At 41.0% G+C, this 17,308-nt stretch overlaps 1 protein-coding gene across 1 annotated transcript in view; it reads left to right on the forward strand.

Moving 5' to 3' along the window:
• The window catches only part of pde6a (phosphodiesterase 6A, cGMP-specific, rod, alpha), a 34,162-nt gene extending 21,885 nt beyond the window's left edge, over positions 1 to 12,277 (forward strand). The window contains exons 15-22 of the mRNA XM_084009378.1: positions 544 to 666; positions 1,503 to 1,603; positions 2,322 to 2,429; positions 2,536 to 2,599; positions 6,273 to 6,347; positions 9,864 to 9,947; positions 10,304 to 10,463; positions 10,784 to 12,277. Coding sequence (XP_083865504.1) covers positions 544 to 666; positions 1,503 to 1,603; positions 2,322 to 2,429; positions 2,536 to 2,599; positions 6,273 to 6,347; positions 9,864 to 9,947; positions 10,304 to 10,463; positions 10,784 to 10,827 — 759 coding nt within the window. The 3' untranslated portion in view covers positions 10,828 to 12,277. The remainder of the gene's footprint in view (positions 1 to 543; positions 667 to 1,502; positions 1,604 to 2,321; positions 2,430 to 2,535; positions 2,600 to 6,272; positions 6,348 to 9,863; positions 9,948 to 10,303; positions 10,464 to 10,783) is intronic.
• The last annotated feature ends 5,031 nt before the right edge of the window (positions 12,278 to 17,308 follow it).

Below are 17,308 nucleotides of genomic sequence, written 5' to 3' on the forward strand. Positions count from 1 at the left end.
GTAACAAGTCCTTTAACCAAAGAGCCTACACAATGTGAGCGGTCATTAGATATACAGTATACTCTAGCAGGCCCGTTGTTTCATTTCACACACAATCTGTAAGTCTCGTAGGAGGACTGTAGAACATCCAAGTTGAACAATGAATTAATTATAAAGCGAAGTAAAAATATCCAAAAAAGAAATGAACTAAAATGGAAGCAGAGAAGCAAACAATGATGCATTAAAATGGGGTTTTATTAATTACTTTCTGCCTTGACCCAGTTTCTTTCTCTCGTTCTGCAAACCGTTTGATTATTCTGAGCCTGTTTTAATTGACTGGAGGTGACAGCAGCCACTCCTCCGGTGTTGGGGCGAGCTGACCTCAGCTCTTTGTGTGAAGGTAACATCACACGCTGAGAACATCAATGAGCTCATATTGACCAGATACACCTCCGACTGCTCTGCTCCACCTGCTGATGGATGGGCTAATAAGAGCCGCCATTAGCCGCGGACACAGCAGGCCAGGCCCACCCTGAGTTTAACATGCATGATTGATCACATTGAACCTCCCACCTCCATGTGTCTGTGTGTGTCTCCAGGTCTGGGAATCCTCTGGCCAAGCTTCACGGCTCCTCCATCTTGGAAAGACACCATCTGGAGTTTGGCAAGACTCTGCTGAGAGATGATGTATGCTGCAACACACACACACACACACACACACACACACACACACACACACACACACACACACACACACACACACATGCAGACAGGGGTGCACACCTGAACACCTGTACAATGTAAAGTAATGCTAATTAGATCAGATCAGATTGTTTATAAACCACAACACAAAGGCCACTGCTATTGATTTTCATTACCGTATGTTTTTATTATTATTATTATTATTATTATTCTCTGCAGCACAAATACATTAATGGACAACATGAGACAAGCAATGTTCATTTTGACAGAAATTTTAAATTTAGTTTTAGTCTAACTCACTTCCTTAAAATTCTAGTTGGTTTAAAGTTGCTATTGACAACACTGATAACATCCAGCTACTAGATGTCACACTCGCACTTTTGATTCTGCACCTTTCTAAACGCTCTGTGGATGTATTTTTTTTAATTATTCGTTTACATAAAAATGTTATCAATATGACTTTTAAAGTCACATTTTGGCATCTTTGATTTGTTTCTATTAAAGATATAATGAGTGGAATTACATTGTAATTGTTTCTGGTACAGTAATGGATTTGGCTGAAGGCTATTTCTCCTGGCTATATAACTATGAACATTTTCAAATAACAGTAAGCTTACCTTGGACTATGTGTTTAGCCATCAGATTTTGTCACACAATGTCTGTTTGACATAAAAGATGGCATGTTTGCGTTTTGTCTTGCATCACATGTGGTGGACAGTTTAGAGGTTTGATGGTCCCCATCAGGACCTCCTACACACACTGGTCCACTTTCTCATCCTACCTGGTGTCCTTGTTATCTTTGACTTTCTCCTGTGTTTCAGGCGTTGAACATTTATCAGAATCTGAACCGCCGCCAGCACGACACCGTCATCCACCTCATGGACATCTCCATCATCGCCACTGACCTGGCACTCTACTTCAAGTCAGTACAGCAGCAGGCAAATACATGAACACAGATATGCATTGATCTCAGTGTAAATCCCTCTGTCTGTGTCATTTAAAAATAAATGCAATTTAGTCAGCAATTTAAGACAGAATAATGACATTTAAATAATTGAGCGGTACATTTAATCTTCTCCATTCATGTTGTGTTTAGTGTCGTTTAATATCATTTAAATGAAAAGATGAACACTGACGAAGAATTAATTAATTGACTGTAATTACAAAAAAATTACAGTCAATTCCTTACAATTACAATTCCTTATTTTGGAAAAAATATGTAACTGTAGTCAACGGCGAGAGACAAATATTGATTTGAACCTTTTATATTTCCAAATTTAAAAGATAATTTTGCAAGTTGACTGTCTTTGGTATAGTTTTGTGTGAAACTGCTCAGTGAATGTTCAAAATGCAATTGAAAAACGTGTAATTCATGGCACAATTCAAATGGAATCAATGATTTATTCCTCGCTATTGACTACAGTACATATTTTTCCAAAATAAGGTCCCAAGGTAGTCCACCGGAAGGGGCGGGACTTCCCCTCTCCATACACAGCAACAGCTTGAGTTGTTCCCCTCAAACGTAATGTTAACAGAACAATGAGCTGGGGGAATGTGTAAGAGACCACTCTTTGTACCACTAAAGCCTTGTAAAGAACATGCAATAAAAATAAAAATTGTACTGATTTCTTTCTGTGCAGGAAGAGGACGATGTTCCAGAAGATCGTGGACCAGTCCAAGACCTACGAGAACTGGAACGACTGGACCAAGTACATGATGCTGGAGACCACACGCAAAGAGATCGTCATGTAGGCACACACACACACACACACACACACACACACACACACACACATGCAGGTACTAACAGAGATGTACAGACATGCAGATCTCAGTCATGCGTTGTGTCTTTAGGGCGATGATGATGACGGCTTGTGACCTGTCTGCCATCGCCAAACCGTGGGAGATCCAGAGCAAGGTACATCTCTACACAAGGTCCTTTTCATACTTCACAGTAACAGGTGGTGTCAAATGGCATTCCAGCCTCGCTTATACCAGCCGTTCCCCGTAATAAGGCACACACTCGTACGTACACAGGCTCCAGGAGAGACTCTCACAGAGGGGAACCAATGATAAAGTAGACCGACAATGACAATCTGTCAGCGCTGCCATTTCTCTCAGCAGTGATTCCTGACAGCCTCGTGCATCAAAAGCAACTTTTGCTGCTTTTCATCCCCCTCATCACTGCATGGCAGCCTCAGCATTTTATTTCAGTTAAGTATGTAATATACACATCGCCATGGAACCTGCACACACGGGGATATGAAAATAAACAGGAAGCATCTCTGATTGTATCACAGGCACTGCTGCAGGGTCATTTTTTACTCTTTTATTTGTCTGCAATTGACTGTGAACACATGTTCTCTATCAGTAACGGCCGCTTCACATTCTTTTACACACACATGAGATGGAGACGCGTAGCTATTGCATCAACATAGACGCCATAATAAAACCAGTTATGGTAAATTAGCACACAGCCATTTCTGCATACAAAACACTGTTTATTTTTTATATCAAGCCCCTGAAAAATATTAAAATAAAGGCACTATCAAAAGATAATTCTGGTGCAGTCAGACAGACTGCAAGAAGAGATCAAGGACCGTTTCCTACAACACTGGTGCCGTTTGATTGCAATAAGAACATATTCCGGCCCAATTGCCGGAAGTGAACAGGATGTGCAAGCATTTATTGAGAGGGACAACAAATAAAGGACAGGTTAACTGGAGGATATTTGCTTGACATCTGGGCCAAAGACATCAGAATATTCTAAATCAAAAATAGTGACATTTATAAATTAGATAGACAGGAGGAGAATGCATGTCTGCACACAGGAGATTAGTGCTGAGAAAAACTCTGCCTCTGCTCCTCATTACATTCTTGTTATATTTCTTCCAATTTAATTTTAGAACTACTAAACTGAATCAGAGTAAATGGAAAATGAACCAAAAGTATCCCTGGCTGGACTGGTCCAAGCCTTAGACTCATACTCACAGGATCACTGGCAGACATGGCTTCATTTCAGAGGGTCACACGCTAGAACTGTTAGTACTCCTTCTCATTTTCTACATCAGTGATTCCTGTGCTTTTACAGCAAGCATCATTATAGAAGACATTTGTTTCCCAGACTCATTCCCTCCCTTTCACTTAGAAACAGAACAGAAAATAACTCCACTCAGTAAAAGTATATCACTGCAGACCAGGAACTAGCACTAGCTCTTGGGAAAGTCACATCTCCACACAGCTCCAACCTCCATGCTTGACTTTAAAGAAGACTATTACTGAGAACAAAGCTGTGATACCAGTGTTTAATTGACGAGCTGTATGCCTCACTGTCTGGAAGGGACTCCATAGTTCAGAATCCATAGTTTTGTGTTTGCAAAAGAGAACAGCAGTATTCTAATTTAGGAAGGTAACAATGGGTCGGACAATTTAGGAACGCCTTCCAAGCCGATCAGAGACTCGTTTGTTCACCGCTCCATGTGGTCATCAGATGCAGTTTGTTAACGGGCCTGCTGGGCCAGCTTGAGTGACATCCAAGCGGATCAATCAACATGTCTTTCTCTTCTTCTGCAGTGGTATGCTAGTTTGTTGCAGAATTGGCGCCAATTAATTGTTCCTATTAATCACACAATAGTAAATGGAATCAAGCATTCATTTGTTTTTTCTTCACCTTTATCAAAATTCTGTGAACATTTGCAATACATCTGCATGAAAAGCTGGCTGGCCAACACAGAGCAGCCTGTTAGAGTAGAGATTTGTGCTCATCTCTGTTGTCACCAATACATCATTTCATCAGTCATATCAAGTGGCCACCAAAAATAGGATGATACATCCTCTTTTTAAAGCATTGTCTGACCTTTTTGTTAATTTTGAGCCTTTTCCTCAAAACTTCTCTTACTTCCACGCTCCAAGAATCTGGAAATATTTGTTATTATTATTTTATTCCGAATATGTAAATAGTACAAGGCTTCCTGATTGCTATTTAACAAATTATTTGCACAACATAATATAGAAATGAAGATTTTGAGGAAGCAAAATAATATTGAAGCACAGAAAAAAAATAAAAAAAATAATTGACATATTCGAAAAGGAGTGAGAAGAAGCATAGCTTGTTAGCTCTTACCCCTTTGTCTAAATAAAATTATATATATATATATATATATATATATATATATATATATATATATATATATATATATATATATATATATATATATATATATATATACATACACATATACAGATACACACACACATATACATGCATATATATACACACACATATACACATATGAATCTGTTCTAGTTGTATGTCAGAGGCTGATATAGATCCGAGCATCTCATCACATGAAACTGGAAGAATAAGTATTACCATACCAGCTGTTGTTATTGTGAACATTAGCATAATAAAATATAAATAAATAGTAAACAGAATGTATTCATTGGTAATAAAGCAAGTTTTATATGACTTCACTTCTGTTACTACCTCCCCTCTTTATTTTTAACCAGCTTTTTTTCCGTGTTGGCTTTCACCTTTGTGCACACCTGGTGAGTCAGCGGTCCTTCCCACACACACAGTCAGGATATCTACCTACAGCATCAGCCGCCCTCCTGCCAATTGTTCTCCAAAAGTAATTTGATGACTAACTCTTCCGTTTTTAAAGGTGAATCCCACCTTGAATAAAGCTTGCACGTAATTTAGTTGCCATATGAGACCTTTCCAAACAGTTTTGGTGGTTAATATGTGCAGAGAGCTCAGTGCCAGACTTTGTTTTAAGCTGAATTCCTACATAAAAATCCCCTGTGCAGATAGATCCAATCCGATTTCTATCGATGATAGACGGCCCTCTCTCAGATGTTATGGAGAGACAAAAGCTCAAGCTGCTTCATTCTTGATAAGATATTCTGCTGACATTTTTTATGGCTGATACTTACTCAGCTCTGCTTCCCACGCTCACTTGAATATCTGGCTGCAGCAGCCTCATGGCAATTGTTCCCCCAAAACTGGCTTGATGACTAACTCTGTCTAAAATGATTTTCCTATCCTGAATACATAATTCACATATTATTCATCGGATCTCACGTTGCTCCATTTTAGGTTTGTGAGGGCAGACAAAATAGGTGTTCGTCTCCTCAAGACAGAAAGCCTGAAACTGTCATTGCAACTGAATAAGATTCTTATTTCTGGGACATTGTGGAAGCTTTATGGGCTGATTTTACCAACATGTACGGGATTTCCTGCTGGATAATAAGCCACTCAAACCTGTCTTACAGAAACTTTACTCCAGCAGCAGCTAGTGTGTCTTAAAGGAGTATAATAAGATATAAAAATTATGTTTTTGGTTCTGGGAATTTGTGATTTTCTACACACAAATACAATTACAGAGACAGCATATTGTCACTCATATTAGAAAACCTTGATGCCCAACTTTTCAAAAATGGTAAAAAAGCAGATTCATCTTCAGCCGAACCATCGCATATTTTGAGTTTATCCACAGGATTAAAAAAACACGATGTGCTTCTTTTAATTTACCTTTTTTGTGTTGTTAACAGTGCCACTGATAAAACTTTTTTTTTTATTGACCCTCTAGGTGGCGCTGTCTGTCGCTGCAGAGTTCTGGGAGCAGGGAGACCTGGAGAGGACCGTCCTGGAGCAAAATCCCATTGTAAGCACACGGAGAGCATGACGCTTGAGAGAGATGCTAAAAATAAACTTCAGAGGGATCTACAGTGTCTTTGTCCTATTGACATCCCCTGCAGCAAAAACACCCAATCACCTTCAGCTCCAGCAGTGCTGCTTTCTATTTATAGTTGACCTCTGACCTCAACAGAGGTCAACTAGGAAAAGAGGATCCCCTTTAAGAATAAAGTGTGATATAATATTAAACGAGATGGGAGGACTCAAGATGTTTCTATGATATTTCATAAATGCACTAATTCCTGCACAGTATTATTATTTTGTCTAAATACTGTTTGGGATTTATTTTTCCCAGAAAAGTACACAATATTGGTGGGAAGGCTTTTTGAGTTGATTGTTTTTGTTACATTTACTTCTCAAGTGTGCCGTAGAGAATCTGAGATTCCTGTTACACATCTTGAAGTTCACAAAGGTTCATATCTGGCCAGATGGACCCTTTATGAAAAGGTCAACCTTTTGGTTTTGTATCACTATGAACAAATGTGAACATGATCCTACACTTTAAACTAGTTCAGGATGATCTAAATGTATGCAAGTGTTACATTTTGTCTGAAGAAAGGAAGGAAGCTGCATTTTATCTTGTTGTTAAGTCAGAAACGAATTGTAGATACTGGGTTTAGGCATTCTGTGAGTAAAACTAGTTGTAATATTTAGTCTTGTCTAGATACCTTATTGTGTAAACTTTTGTGAAGCTCTTCATACTGAGTGGGCATTTACCTAGTTTCAGCCACATCAGCTGTAGTCAATTGACTTGACGGGAGGGAGGGGCTAAACCTGCATGAGATAAACCAAGCACGTTGGTAGTCGGTAACGTTTAGTGAGCCAACGGCAGTCAGAAAGTGGCATGCTAACGTTGTTGTTAGCAATATCACGCTAGCTGGCTAGCTAGCCGGTCAGCTTACATTACCCGAGGAAGCAAAGCCACTAGTTGCTGCTGTTACGAACGTAATCACTAGCTTGGTAAACTAAACAGAAATGTGTCGTTGGTTTGCAACGAGGTGAAACATTTTAAAAGTGAAACTTACCGGGAACAGTAACGTTAGTAAAACTCCGCAGCGGCGTATTTTCCCCCGTTGCCTCGAGCGTTAACCCCGCCCCCAGCCCCTAACGTAAGCAAGACCTTCTCCGGGGCCGTTTCCAGCCCAGCAAGGAGTTGGGGGCCGCTCGGGAACCAGTTTTCCAGGCCGAGAGCCGGCTCTTTGTCTGTGGAAACAGGAAGAACTGGTTCGCGATTGGGCACCGGCTCCGAACCAGCCCTAAAAAATGCCTCGGTGGAAAAGGGGTAACAGTGACCGAGTCCCTGCGAGACGCCAGAGCCTCATCCCACTCCTCCGTTCTCATTCTCCTCGACTTATCTGCTGCATTCGACACAGTCAACCACCAAATCCTCCTCTCCATTCTGGCTGAACTTGGCATAACTGACTCTGCTCTCACCTGGTTCACATCATACCTGACAAATTGCACCTTTCAGGTCGCATGGAATGGCTCTATGTCCAAACCCTGTTCTCTGGACACGGGTGTCCCTCAAGGCTCAGTATTAGGACTGCTTCTGTTCTCACACCATATCACTAGGTTCTGTTATTACATCGCATGGATTCTCCTACCATTGTTACGCAGATGACACCCAGCTGTTCCGCTCTTTTCCCCCAACCTCCAACACCCACATTGCAACTCGCATCTCGGACTGTCTGGCTGACATCTCTGTCTGGACAACTGCACATCACCTCAAACTTAACCTGAATAAAACCGAACGGGGGAAAGACTGCCCTTGCATTGACCTGTCGGTCACTGTCGAGGGCATCACAGTATTGCCGCCGTCAACTGCGAGGAACCTGGGTGTAATCCTCGATGACCAACTATCCTGCACCCCCAACATCACTGCTGTGGCCCGATCCTGCAGATTTGCCCTCTACAATATCCGCAGGATTCTGACTTTCCTCACAAAGGACGCAACACAACAGATGAGGACCTAACTCTTGTTTCTACTTTTTTGCTCTTACTATATCGGCAATTATATGTTGTGGTTTCTTTCTTTCAACAAATATAATTATTGTAAGTCACTTTGGAAAAAAGCGTTTGCTAAATGCCCTAAATGTAAATGCAAATGTAAGTCAGTGATCAATATTTTTTCATTTTGGTTTTAAAATGTTTTGTGTTCTCTTATTGTTCTGTGTGATCTTTTTTTCTATCTCTTTTTAGTTTGTCTGGTTTTTTTTAAAATCGGTTTGTGACAGCGAGTTAAAGTTTGAGAGGATTTGGTGGGTGGACAGGAATCGTGGGAATTAAGGCAGGGCAAGGCTTTCCTCGAGGCTTCAATTTAGGATGGAGAGCGGTAAGGACACGATTAGAGAGAACAAGAGACAGAAACTCAGTCGGAAGACAAAATGAAAGGAGCGGTTTAGTTCCCCGTGGCTGTGGTGCTGAGTGATGTTCATGCCATCATGTGGAGCACTGATACAGGGTACTGTGGTCCTAACCCAGCCGACCGTACCCTCCCCTGACTCTCTCTCCTCCACTCAGCCTCTGTGTCTCTCTCTCCTCACTCCGTTTCATTCCCTCGTGTCCTTGAGACACTTGAAGTGCGAGAAGCACCATCCCACACTTTTCTAACCTCACAGTGCTCTCAATTTAATAGCAACTGTGTCAGCAGGGAAAACTTTTCATTTTGATCAGTTTGTATTTTCCCAGCAGTCGATTCTGTGACTCACTGTGGTCTGACGAGAAGAGAAAAGAGTACTTTGCAGAGGCTGCGACACTCCAATAATGTTCTCAAGAAATGTAGGTGGGACCGAAATTACAGCCAGCGTGAGCTTTCTGACAGTCACACTTTCTACAGTCCAGTGTGCTGCTCAAACTCACGTCCTTTTAGATGTGGCTGCTAGCGTTAAAGTGATGTGACTTCACATGTTCATTCAACCTTTATTTACACTGCAATGACACACTAAGGGACTACATGTGGAGGCCTTTTTTTTACTAGTGTTTTTCTTTAATACCAAAGAAAGCAATGCTTGTTATAAGGAGCGCTCACTCTGCTGCTTTTAGGAGACTGTGGGTTTCAGGTCCCTATTGGATGCTTGTTTCATTTCTTTTGTCCAAACTGGTTTGTAAATCAGTGAGGATGGAGCACTCTCCCTCCCCTGCATGTCATTAGAACAGCTTCACTGGGGCTGGGAAGGCTCCAGTGCTGTGATTTAGGACAAACTAATAGCTGCAGTTTCCTCAGGTTTTCTACTTTGGTGTCAACTTATAAACACACCCTTGAGTTACATTTAAACTTGATACATTTGATCTTAATCTGTTCCTCTGTAATGTAACTTTGTTGACTTTGTTGTAATTATTGCTGCAAACTTAATTCATAGTTTTCTGCAAGACATTGGGGTCGACAAAATAATGCCACCTCTATTAAATGACAGTAAAGATAAAGTCTAACAAGGAAGGGCTTAGCAGTGTGTTTGAAACACTTCTCTTTCTTTTGTCCCTTCAGCCTATGATGGACAGAACCAAATCAGCTGATTTGCCCAAGATGCAGTGTGGCTTCATCGACTTCGTTTGTGCTTTTGTGTACAAGGTCAGACATCACCACACACGCAGCTACATTCACTACTGATTCCCTTTAACCTGCCAAAGAGTGGCTGCGATGAACACCTGCAGCTGGTGAAACAGTAGGAACAGTTACATGCAGGTCTGTCTTCTCTTGTAATTGATGGCAGTTTATCTTGATATCGACTTTTCGGCTGAGTAACTTTATCTCAAGATGGTTCAGTTGTACAACTTGATTACCATAATCGACTTTGTTTGCACCGTCTGAAACACATTTGTTACTGTAATTGTTCTAAAATGTAATAAATGTTTGGTTCTCACGAAGCAGTATTGATTTGGTGTGATTTGATTTGCGTTGACCCGTCCTCCTCTCCTGCTGTGCAGGAGTTCAGTCGCTTCCATGTGGAGATCACCCCCATGCTGGACCGCCTGCTGAACAACAGGAAGGAGTGGAACGCCCTGAAGGAGATTCACGAGGCCAAACTGGCCGCCATCGAGGAGGAGAAGAAAGCCAAGGAGGAGCAAGCTGCAGGGGCCAGCCAAGGTAGGAGGCTTTCACACCTGCAACACACAGACACCCTCTGCTTGGGAACCTTGATGCCCCTGAACCTAAACGGTGACAGGTGTAGACATTGTAAAAACTTTTGATTGCATTTTTTTGTGTTGTCATTTTATAATAATAGTAATGCATAGGACTCATATAGCACTTCTTTGGATACTCAAAGACACTTTACATGAGATGCTGGACAAATACATAGAAAAATAACTTCTGCTCTGTTTTTCCTTCCTTCCTTCCTTCCTTCCTTCCTTCCTTCCTTCCTTCCTTCCTTCCTTCCTTCCTTCCTTCCTTCCTTCCTCCTGCAGGGAGTGCAGCCCAATCACAATCAAAGACTTGCATTGTCAGCTAGAGATGCTACAACAGAACCAGGTTGCTGCTACGTGGTTGTAGTCCAGCACTGGGTCAACCCTTTTTTTCTGTTCTGTCTTTCTGCACTTCTTATTACTCATTAGACGCACTTTGCATTATGAATTGTTCAGGTGTTTGTGGGAAGCTCCGACATCTAAAATCTAACCATGCAGATCATCACGGACATATCGACTTTGTCAACATGACAACTTCTTTAAACTGTGGTTGCATCAGGGCACTTAGTCAGCATCCATAGTCAGTGTATTGACTAGTAGCTGATGTCTGTATGGCCTCCGTTTAGAGAAACACACAGAGGACCAGTATGGGAGCAGGGCAAATGACTATTTCTGTCATTGGAGTCTGGAGCATGGAAAGAGAGCATAGATGGAAGTAACGGCTTCAGTTCCTTTTGGAAAGAGCTTTCTTATGGCAAGGTTAAGAGGTGAAAATATTCTAAATATAGATTACACTTAAACTGATATAGATTTTTTTGTTGCTGCTGCCCTGTCCACACCACCCACCTCAACAAATCCCAACTATCCCTTTAAATAAAATGTTGGCCACGATACATCCAAGTCTCTCTGAATATAATGCTGTACTATATTAACTGAAACCAGCAGCTGCATAGAAATGTCTGCTGGAGAAAATGTTACTTCCATGTTTAATACGCCTGTTGAGTAAAATGAAAACATGCAACGAGTCAATTTAAAGTGTCTGTGATGACGGCTGGTCAGTTATCCACAGATCGAAGCCTACATCAAACCTTCATCTGTGTTTGATCAGTAAAGTGTGATTAAAGTTGATACTTATGGATCATCTGGAATATTCAGTCCACATGCTCTAAGATTACAGTCTGGTCAAAAAAAATAGTTAATCATCTACAGTCTGACGATAAGACCGATGCTTTCTGACTTGAACTTGATGAAAATAATACCAAAGAAATAAAAAAGCTATAAGATAATCAACAAGCTGGAGCTCCACTGTGGTTGACTGATGGTCGTATTTGTGAATTTGAATCTATTTTGCATATAAATGTCCCACGGATTTTATGGAATCCTTTAAGATGCAGTTTTGTAAACACAGACTAATCACACGCCACACCAGCATGTCAATAGTGTCTGTACATCAATTGACAACAATTATTTTATATTTTTGGCTCAGGTTTTGTGACATTAGCTGTGTTGACAGTTTGTCTCAGTGTGTCTGCCCACAGATGAAAATAGATGCACTCTGTGAATATTACATGTATATTATTGTTCCATCACTGGTTTACCCCTGACCGTTTGTTTCCTGCTCTGAAAACAAAAGGATAAAAATGAAAATATTGCATTTCTCAACACAGGCAATCAACACTGTAGTTAATAATGCAGAAATGTGAATTTGCTTTTAAGTCACTTTGCAGAGATTAGTAAAGATGTATCGCTATTTTCCTATTGAACTACTTTGGTGTCTGTGTTTTTACTGAGCTGTGTCTGAGTGTGGCAGTTTAGTTTTAGCTGGTTTATTGTAGGGTCAGTCTTAGGGGACAAATATGTTCCTTTCTCAAAAGTGTTATGAATATAATAATGAATCAATTTGTTTATTCATCACTCCTGATCATCGCCACCAGATATTCATTAGTTTTCAGAAATATACCAACAAATGATTGAAACAATGATTGTTTATAGTACATACACCACAGACAACAAACTCTTCATATTTTGCATACTAAATAGGAGTGTTTTTGATGTCATTGGTTACCAGAAACATTGACTTTTATGGGATTTTTTTTCCAGGAAAAATTTAATATTTTAATCCTAATAGTATTAGTGTTTGAACTATAGGACAAACATAAGAACATGGCTCACTCTGGTGGAAAATAGTAAAAAGTATACATTTCAAGGCAGGGCTCTAGATGAAATGTCTGTTATAATAGAATGAACGATTTGATGAATGAGAGGATCCTCTCTGTGTAACCGCCAATTGCTGACTGTTTGTGCACCAAAAGCAACTTGGAGTCCTCGTTTGAGCAAAGGGTTGTAGGTGTTTTTGGTACCAGAACACCAGGCCAAAGATCCATGATCCACTTTGTGGTCGGGTCATCTCAGATCAGCGGCCGTTTGTCTTGGACCCTGGTGTTGAAAAGTTGTGTGGTCTTTGCTACGAGCAATTTGATCCTTATTTAACCAACACTTTAAGTAAGAGATGTGTCTGTTTACTGCACATGAAGTCACACACATTTCCAGTGAGTGTTGGCCTCCACCAGGGGTTTCCCTTATCACCAATTTATGTTGTGATTTCATGGACAGGATCAAAAAGCTAAGCCAGGGGCAGGAGACTGTCCCCCGGTTTGGGGACTTTAGTATTGAGTCCCTGCTCTTTCCAGATGATGAGGTTGTTGGATCAGTCAGACCATGACCTTCAGCACGCACTGGGGCCGTTTGCAGTCGAGTGTGATGCAGCTAGGATGAGTCAGTCCCTCAAAGTCAAAGATCTGCATTGCCAAACTGAATGGCATATTAATGCATTGATATAGCCAAAATGATCGAACATTGAGAAAGCCCAAAATGTCCCGAGTGAGGCACAAGGGTTAAACACACGTTTGTGTACATGTGTATTTGAATGCACCTCCTTCAGCATTTCCAAGACACACACATCACTACACTCGAGGGAACGTGTTTGAGAAGGTTTTGCCTCTTTTTCAACCTTGAGGATTTCCAACCCAGCAAGCATTTGATTGACAGCAGTGTGCAGGAGCTGTGGCAAGTTTTGTGCCGAAGTGTTTTCCCCCCGAAATAGGTATCCCCCACTGGTAGTATGCCTTTTCAACAATTTCAAGTCAGGGGAAAAAAATAGCACATTTGTATTTATTTTTTTCATCCCCAAACCACAAATGTTTATTGATTCTTCAAGAAGCTTGTCGTGCTATAAATATATAAACAGTATTTATTCATAGCATGAAAACTGGATTTAATTCTGTTGAAAAGTAAGAGGTTTGCAGATGTGTTAGCTTACATACACACATTGCTGTGAGAGTCATGTAACGACTATATTGGGTCATGCTGGATGAATGTTACTGTAACCTACACTCACCGGCCACTTTATTAGGTACACCTTGCTAGTACCGGGTTGGACCCCCTTTTGCCTTCAGAACTGCCTTAATCCTTTGTGGCATAGATTCAACAAGGTACTGGAAACAGCAGATTTGTCGGCTGCACATCCATGATGCGAATCTCCCGTTCCACCACATCCCAAAGGTGCTCTATTGGATTGAGATCTGGTGACTGTGGAGGCCATTTGAGTACAGTGAACTCATTGTCATGTTCAAGAAACCAGTCTGAGATGATTTGCGCTTTATGACATGGCGCGTTATCCTGCTGGAAGTAGCCATCAGAAGATGGGTACACTGTGGTCATAAAGGGATGGACATGGTCAGCAACAACTCAGGTAGGCTGTGGCGTTGACACAATGCTCAATTGGTACTAATGGGCCCAAAGTGTGCCAAGAAAATATCCCCCACACCATTACACCACCACCAGCAGCCTGAACCGTTGGATCCATGCTTTCATGTTGTTGACGCCAAATTCTGACCCTACCATCCGAATGTCGCAGCAGAAATCGAGACTCATCAGACCAGGCAACGTTTTTCCAATCTTCTATTGTCCAATTTTGGTGAGCCTGTGCGAATTGTAGCCTCAGTTTCCTGTTCTTAGCTGACAGGAGTGGCACCCGGTGTGGTCTTCTGCTGCTGTAGCCCATCCGCCTCAAGGTTGGACGTGTTGTGCGTCTGCACACAGTTTCTACAGCAAAAGCACGTTAAAATGCAAACCAAACATGGATAAATCAAATTGACACAGCTTTGGAAACTGTTTTGAATTGAAATCGGTCCTGTTTTTTTTTTACAAAATAGATGCATGTTGGATGTGGAGAAACACAAACTTTTTGTAGCATTTCTCTGTAGTAAACACCTGAATACTGGCTGTAAGTGAGAAACTAGAAGTTTGTTTGTGTGAGTGAGAGAGAGAGAGAAAGAGAGATAGATGTGTCTGTAACACTAACGCAGAATTGCAACAGGACACAAGCATAAAAAAGAACTTACAGCAGATGACAATCAATAAACATCTGCCAGCTGTGCTATCCATGTGGGTGCATTTGTGTGTGACCACATTAGTTTTGAATTCCCCCACCTAGAGCCATACATAAGACTGTTATAAAACACAACATGACGCCAGACTGGGATAATGAAAAGAGATCGTCACTGGAGCAACGATTGGGCCAGAGGACTTGAGCTGAATTCGTCATCACCCCCCCCTCCCCGACACGCTGTAGTAATATAATAATAGAATGGATACATAACCTGAGTGTGTCGTCATTGGTGTATGACGAAAGTACCCATGACGTAAGGGCGTGCTGGGAGCTCAAAGCACTGCCGTATATGGTCCTGATGATCAGCGGAGCTTGTAAAGCTCGGCTCTGACGCAGTGACATCCCGTGACTGCAGAGGGAGAGAGAGGGAGAGCAGCAGCTGCAGTACACCCAGTGAGCCTACAGGAAGGGAGCTTTAGCCTCATTCTAGCAGCGATCAGGGGCAGTCGTGACTGCAGAGCTGCCAGCCTGCAAGCCACAGTCGAGAGAGCGATGCAGGACTATTTATAGGACGACTATGCATGGGTCGGCTGCAGTTTCCAAGCAGAGGAAGTCACTTGACTAGTTTGCTCAGGCTGTCTTGACCCAGCAATGCAGTCTCATCAGCAGTTTATGATGCTCACTCGTATGTGTTGTATTTAGCGTTTAGCCAATGCAGTCGTCAGTTAAGAATAAGCTGATATCCTGACCGCTGATCACCCATGTTTTAAGGTAGTGATGCGTGTCGGAGCTGCAGCACTCAAACCATAGATAAGAACCAGGGCTGAAACCAAACATTATTTCCAGCACAGCTTAATTTATTCATTTATCTTCTTCCTTCATATCCCATTTTCAGCTTAAGTAAATGAAAGGTTATTTTATTTAACCTTCTTTTTCCAGTGTTTAACAGTAGCTTATATAGCTATCATGTGTGTTCCGACCTTCCAACTCCGCATCTATTAAACGTTAAGTTTGACTGAGATATACAAACCTGAGACTGTTCCATTTAATGCTGATGTTCTCCATGTATTGTGATTCATTTGAGACACGTTTTCTCAGAATTCATCCATATTTATTTGATTTTATTGGGAAACTCTGAGATCTCCACTAAAATTAAAAAAGTGACAGTGTTTGCTGTACAGCACGGTTTGTAATGACTGACCAACCTGTGGATCACTGTTCATCGATCAGTGTTTAAAATGGCAAAAATAATGAACACCATCCATCGTAGTTCAAGAGCCCAAAGATTGATCAGTAATGTGATCAAAGTATACATAATGACAATCTGAAAAAAATAAACGCAAGACAATCTTAAGATCGTTGAAGCTCTATTGAACAAATATGTGGCGTTTGATTACAAATTAGCTCAACGACTGGAGGAATTGACCGAGAACCAAGAGTGCTTTGAACTATCTGCACTAGTCAGCTTTTTCTTGTTTCCAAAGACAAAAAGTGTATTAAGGTAAGACAAAAAACATAAGAAAGGAGATGTGACCTCTTTCATTTGTCTTTCCCCACCTTTTTTGAATACATGCAGAAAACAATGCCCGGCCACGTCGGTCCCAGCAGGTGTGATGTATGCAGCTGCTTGGATCAACATGTCTCATGAGGACAGTTAAGAGGCTTATCTCACAACTCCAGCAACCAACCGTGTCACAAACTGCAAACTGCATTTCCCTGTATCTGTTCAGTGATACAATACCGAATACTGTTGTTCTCCATCTCAGGGTGAAATACCTTTGGGCTGGAGGGATTGGTTTTGGGGGGGAATATAATTCATAGCCAGGTAAACACAATTCCAAGAGTTACAAATGTGTTGTGATATTTAGTCTAAATGTAACCAGGTACAGACCAGCAACCTTTCATTTTATTTATTTGTTCCCTTCATGAAAATGCACATTACAATATAAAGTTGACACACAAGTCCACAACACATATGTCAAATTAATGCTTTTCATGATGGAGTGGAAAGAAGAATATATTATTCCTTACCTTAAACAGTAGAATTAAACCATTGATAAGGTGAATGTAGAACTATAGATAACAGAATGACATCAAAAGAAGTGTGTTATAAACAAGCTTTGGGTACAAAATGTATTTAGTTTCTAAGAAAATTGTATTGCAATGCAATTAAAAGCAAACCTTGGTTTGGAGAAGGAGTTCATCAATCCAAATGTTAGAGTTGAGTTAGATTTGATGGAAACTGAAGGTAATATAAAGTGTGCAGAATTAATTACAGTGAACTGTATTGAAATGCACAACAAACACGAAGATTAATTTTAATTAATTTGTTTTAAACTGTACATGTTGTTTCCTTCCCTTAACCCCTAGAGACCCCCGTAGGCCTGTTATTTTTTACCATTTTTAGGGAGGGGGCA

Source organism: Eutrigla gurnardus (genome assembly GCF_963514095.1).
Source record: "Eutrigla gurnardus genome assembly, chromosome: 5".
Taxonomy (NCBI): Eukaryota; Metazoa; Chordata; class Actinopteri; order Perciformes; family Triglidae; genus Eutrigla; species Eutrigla gurnardus.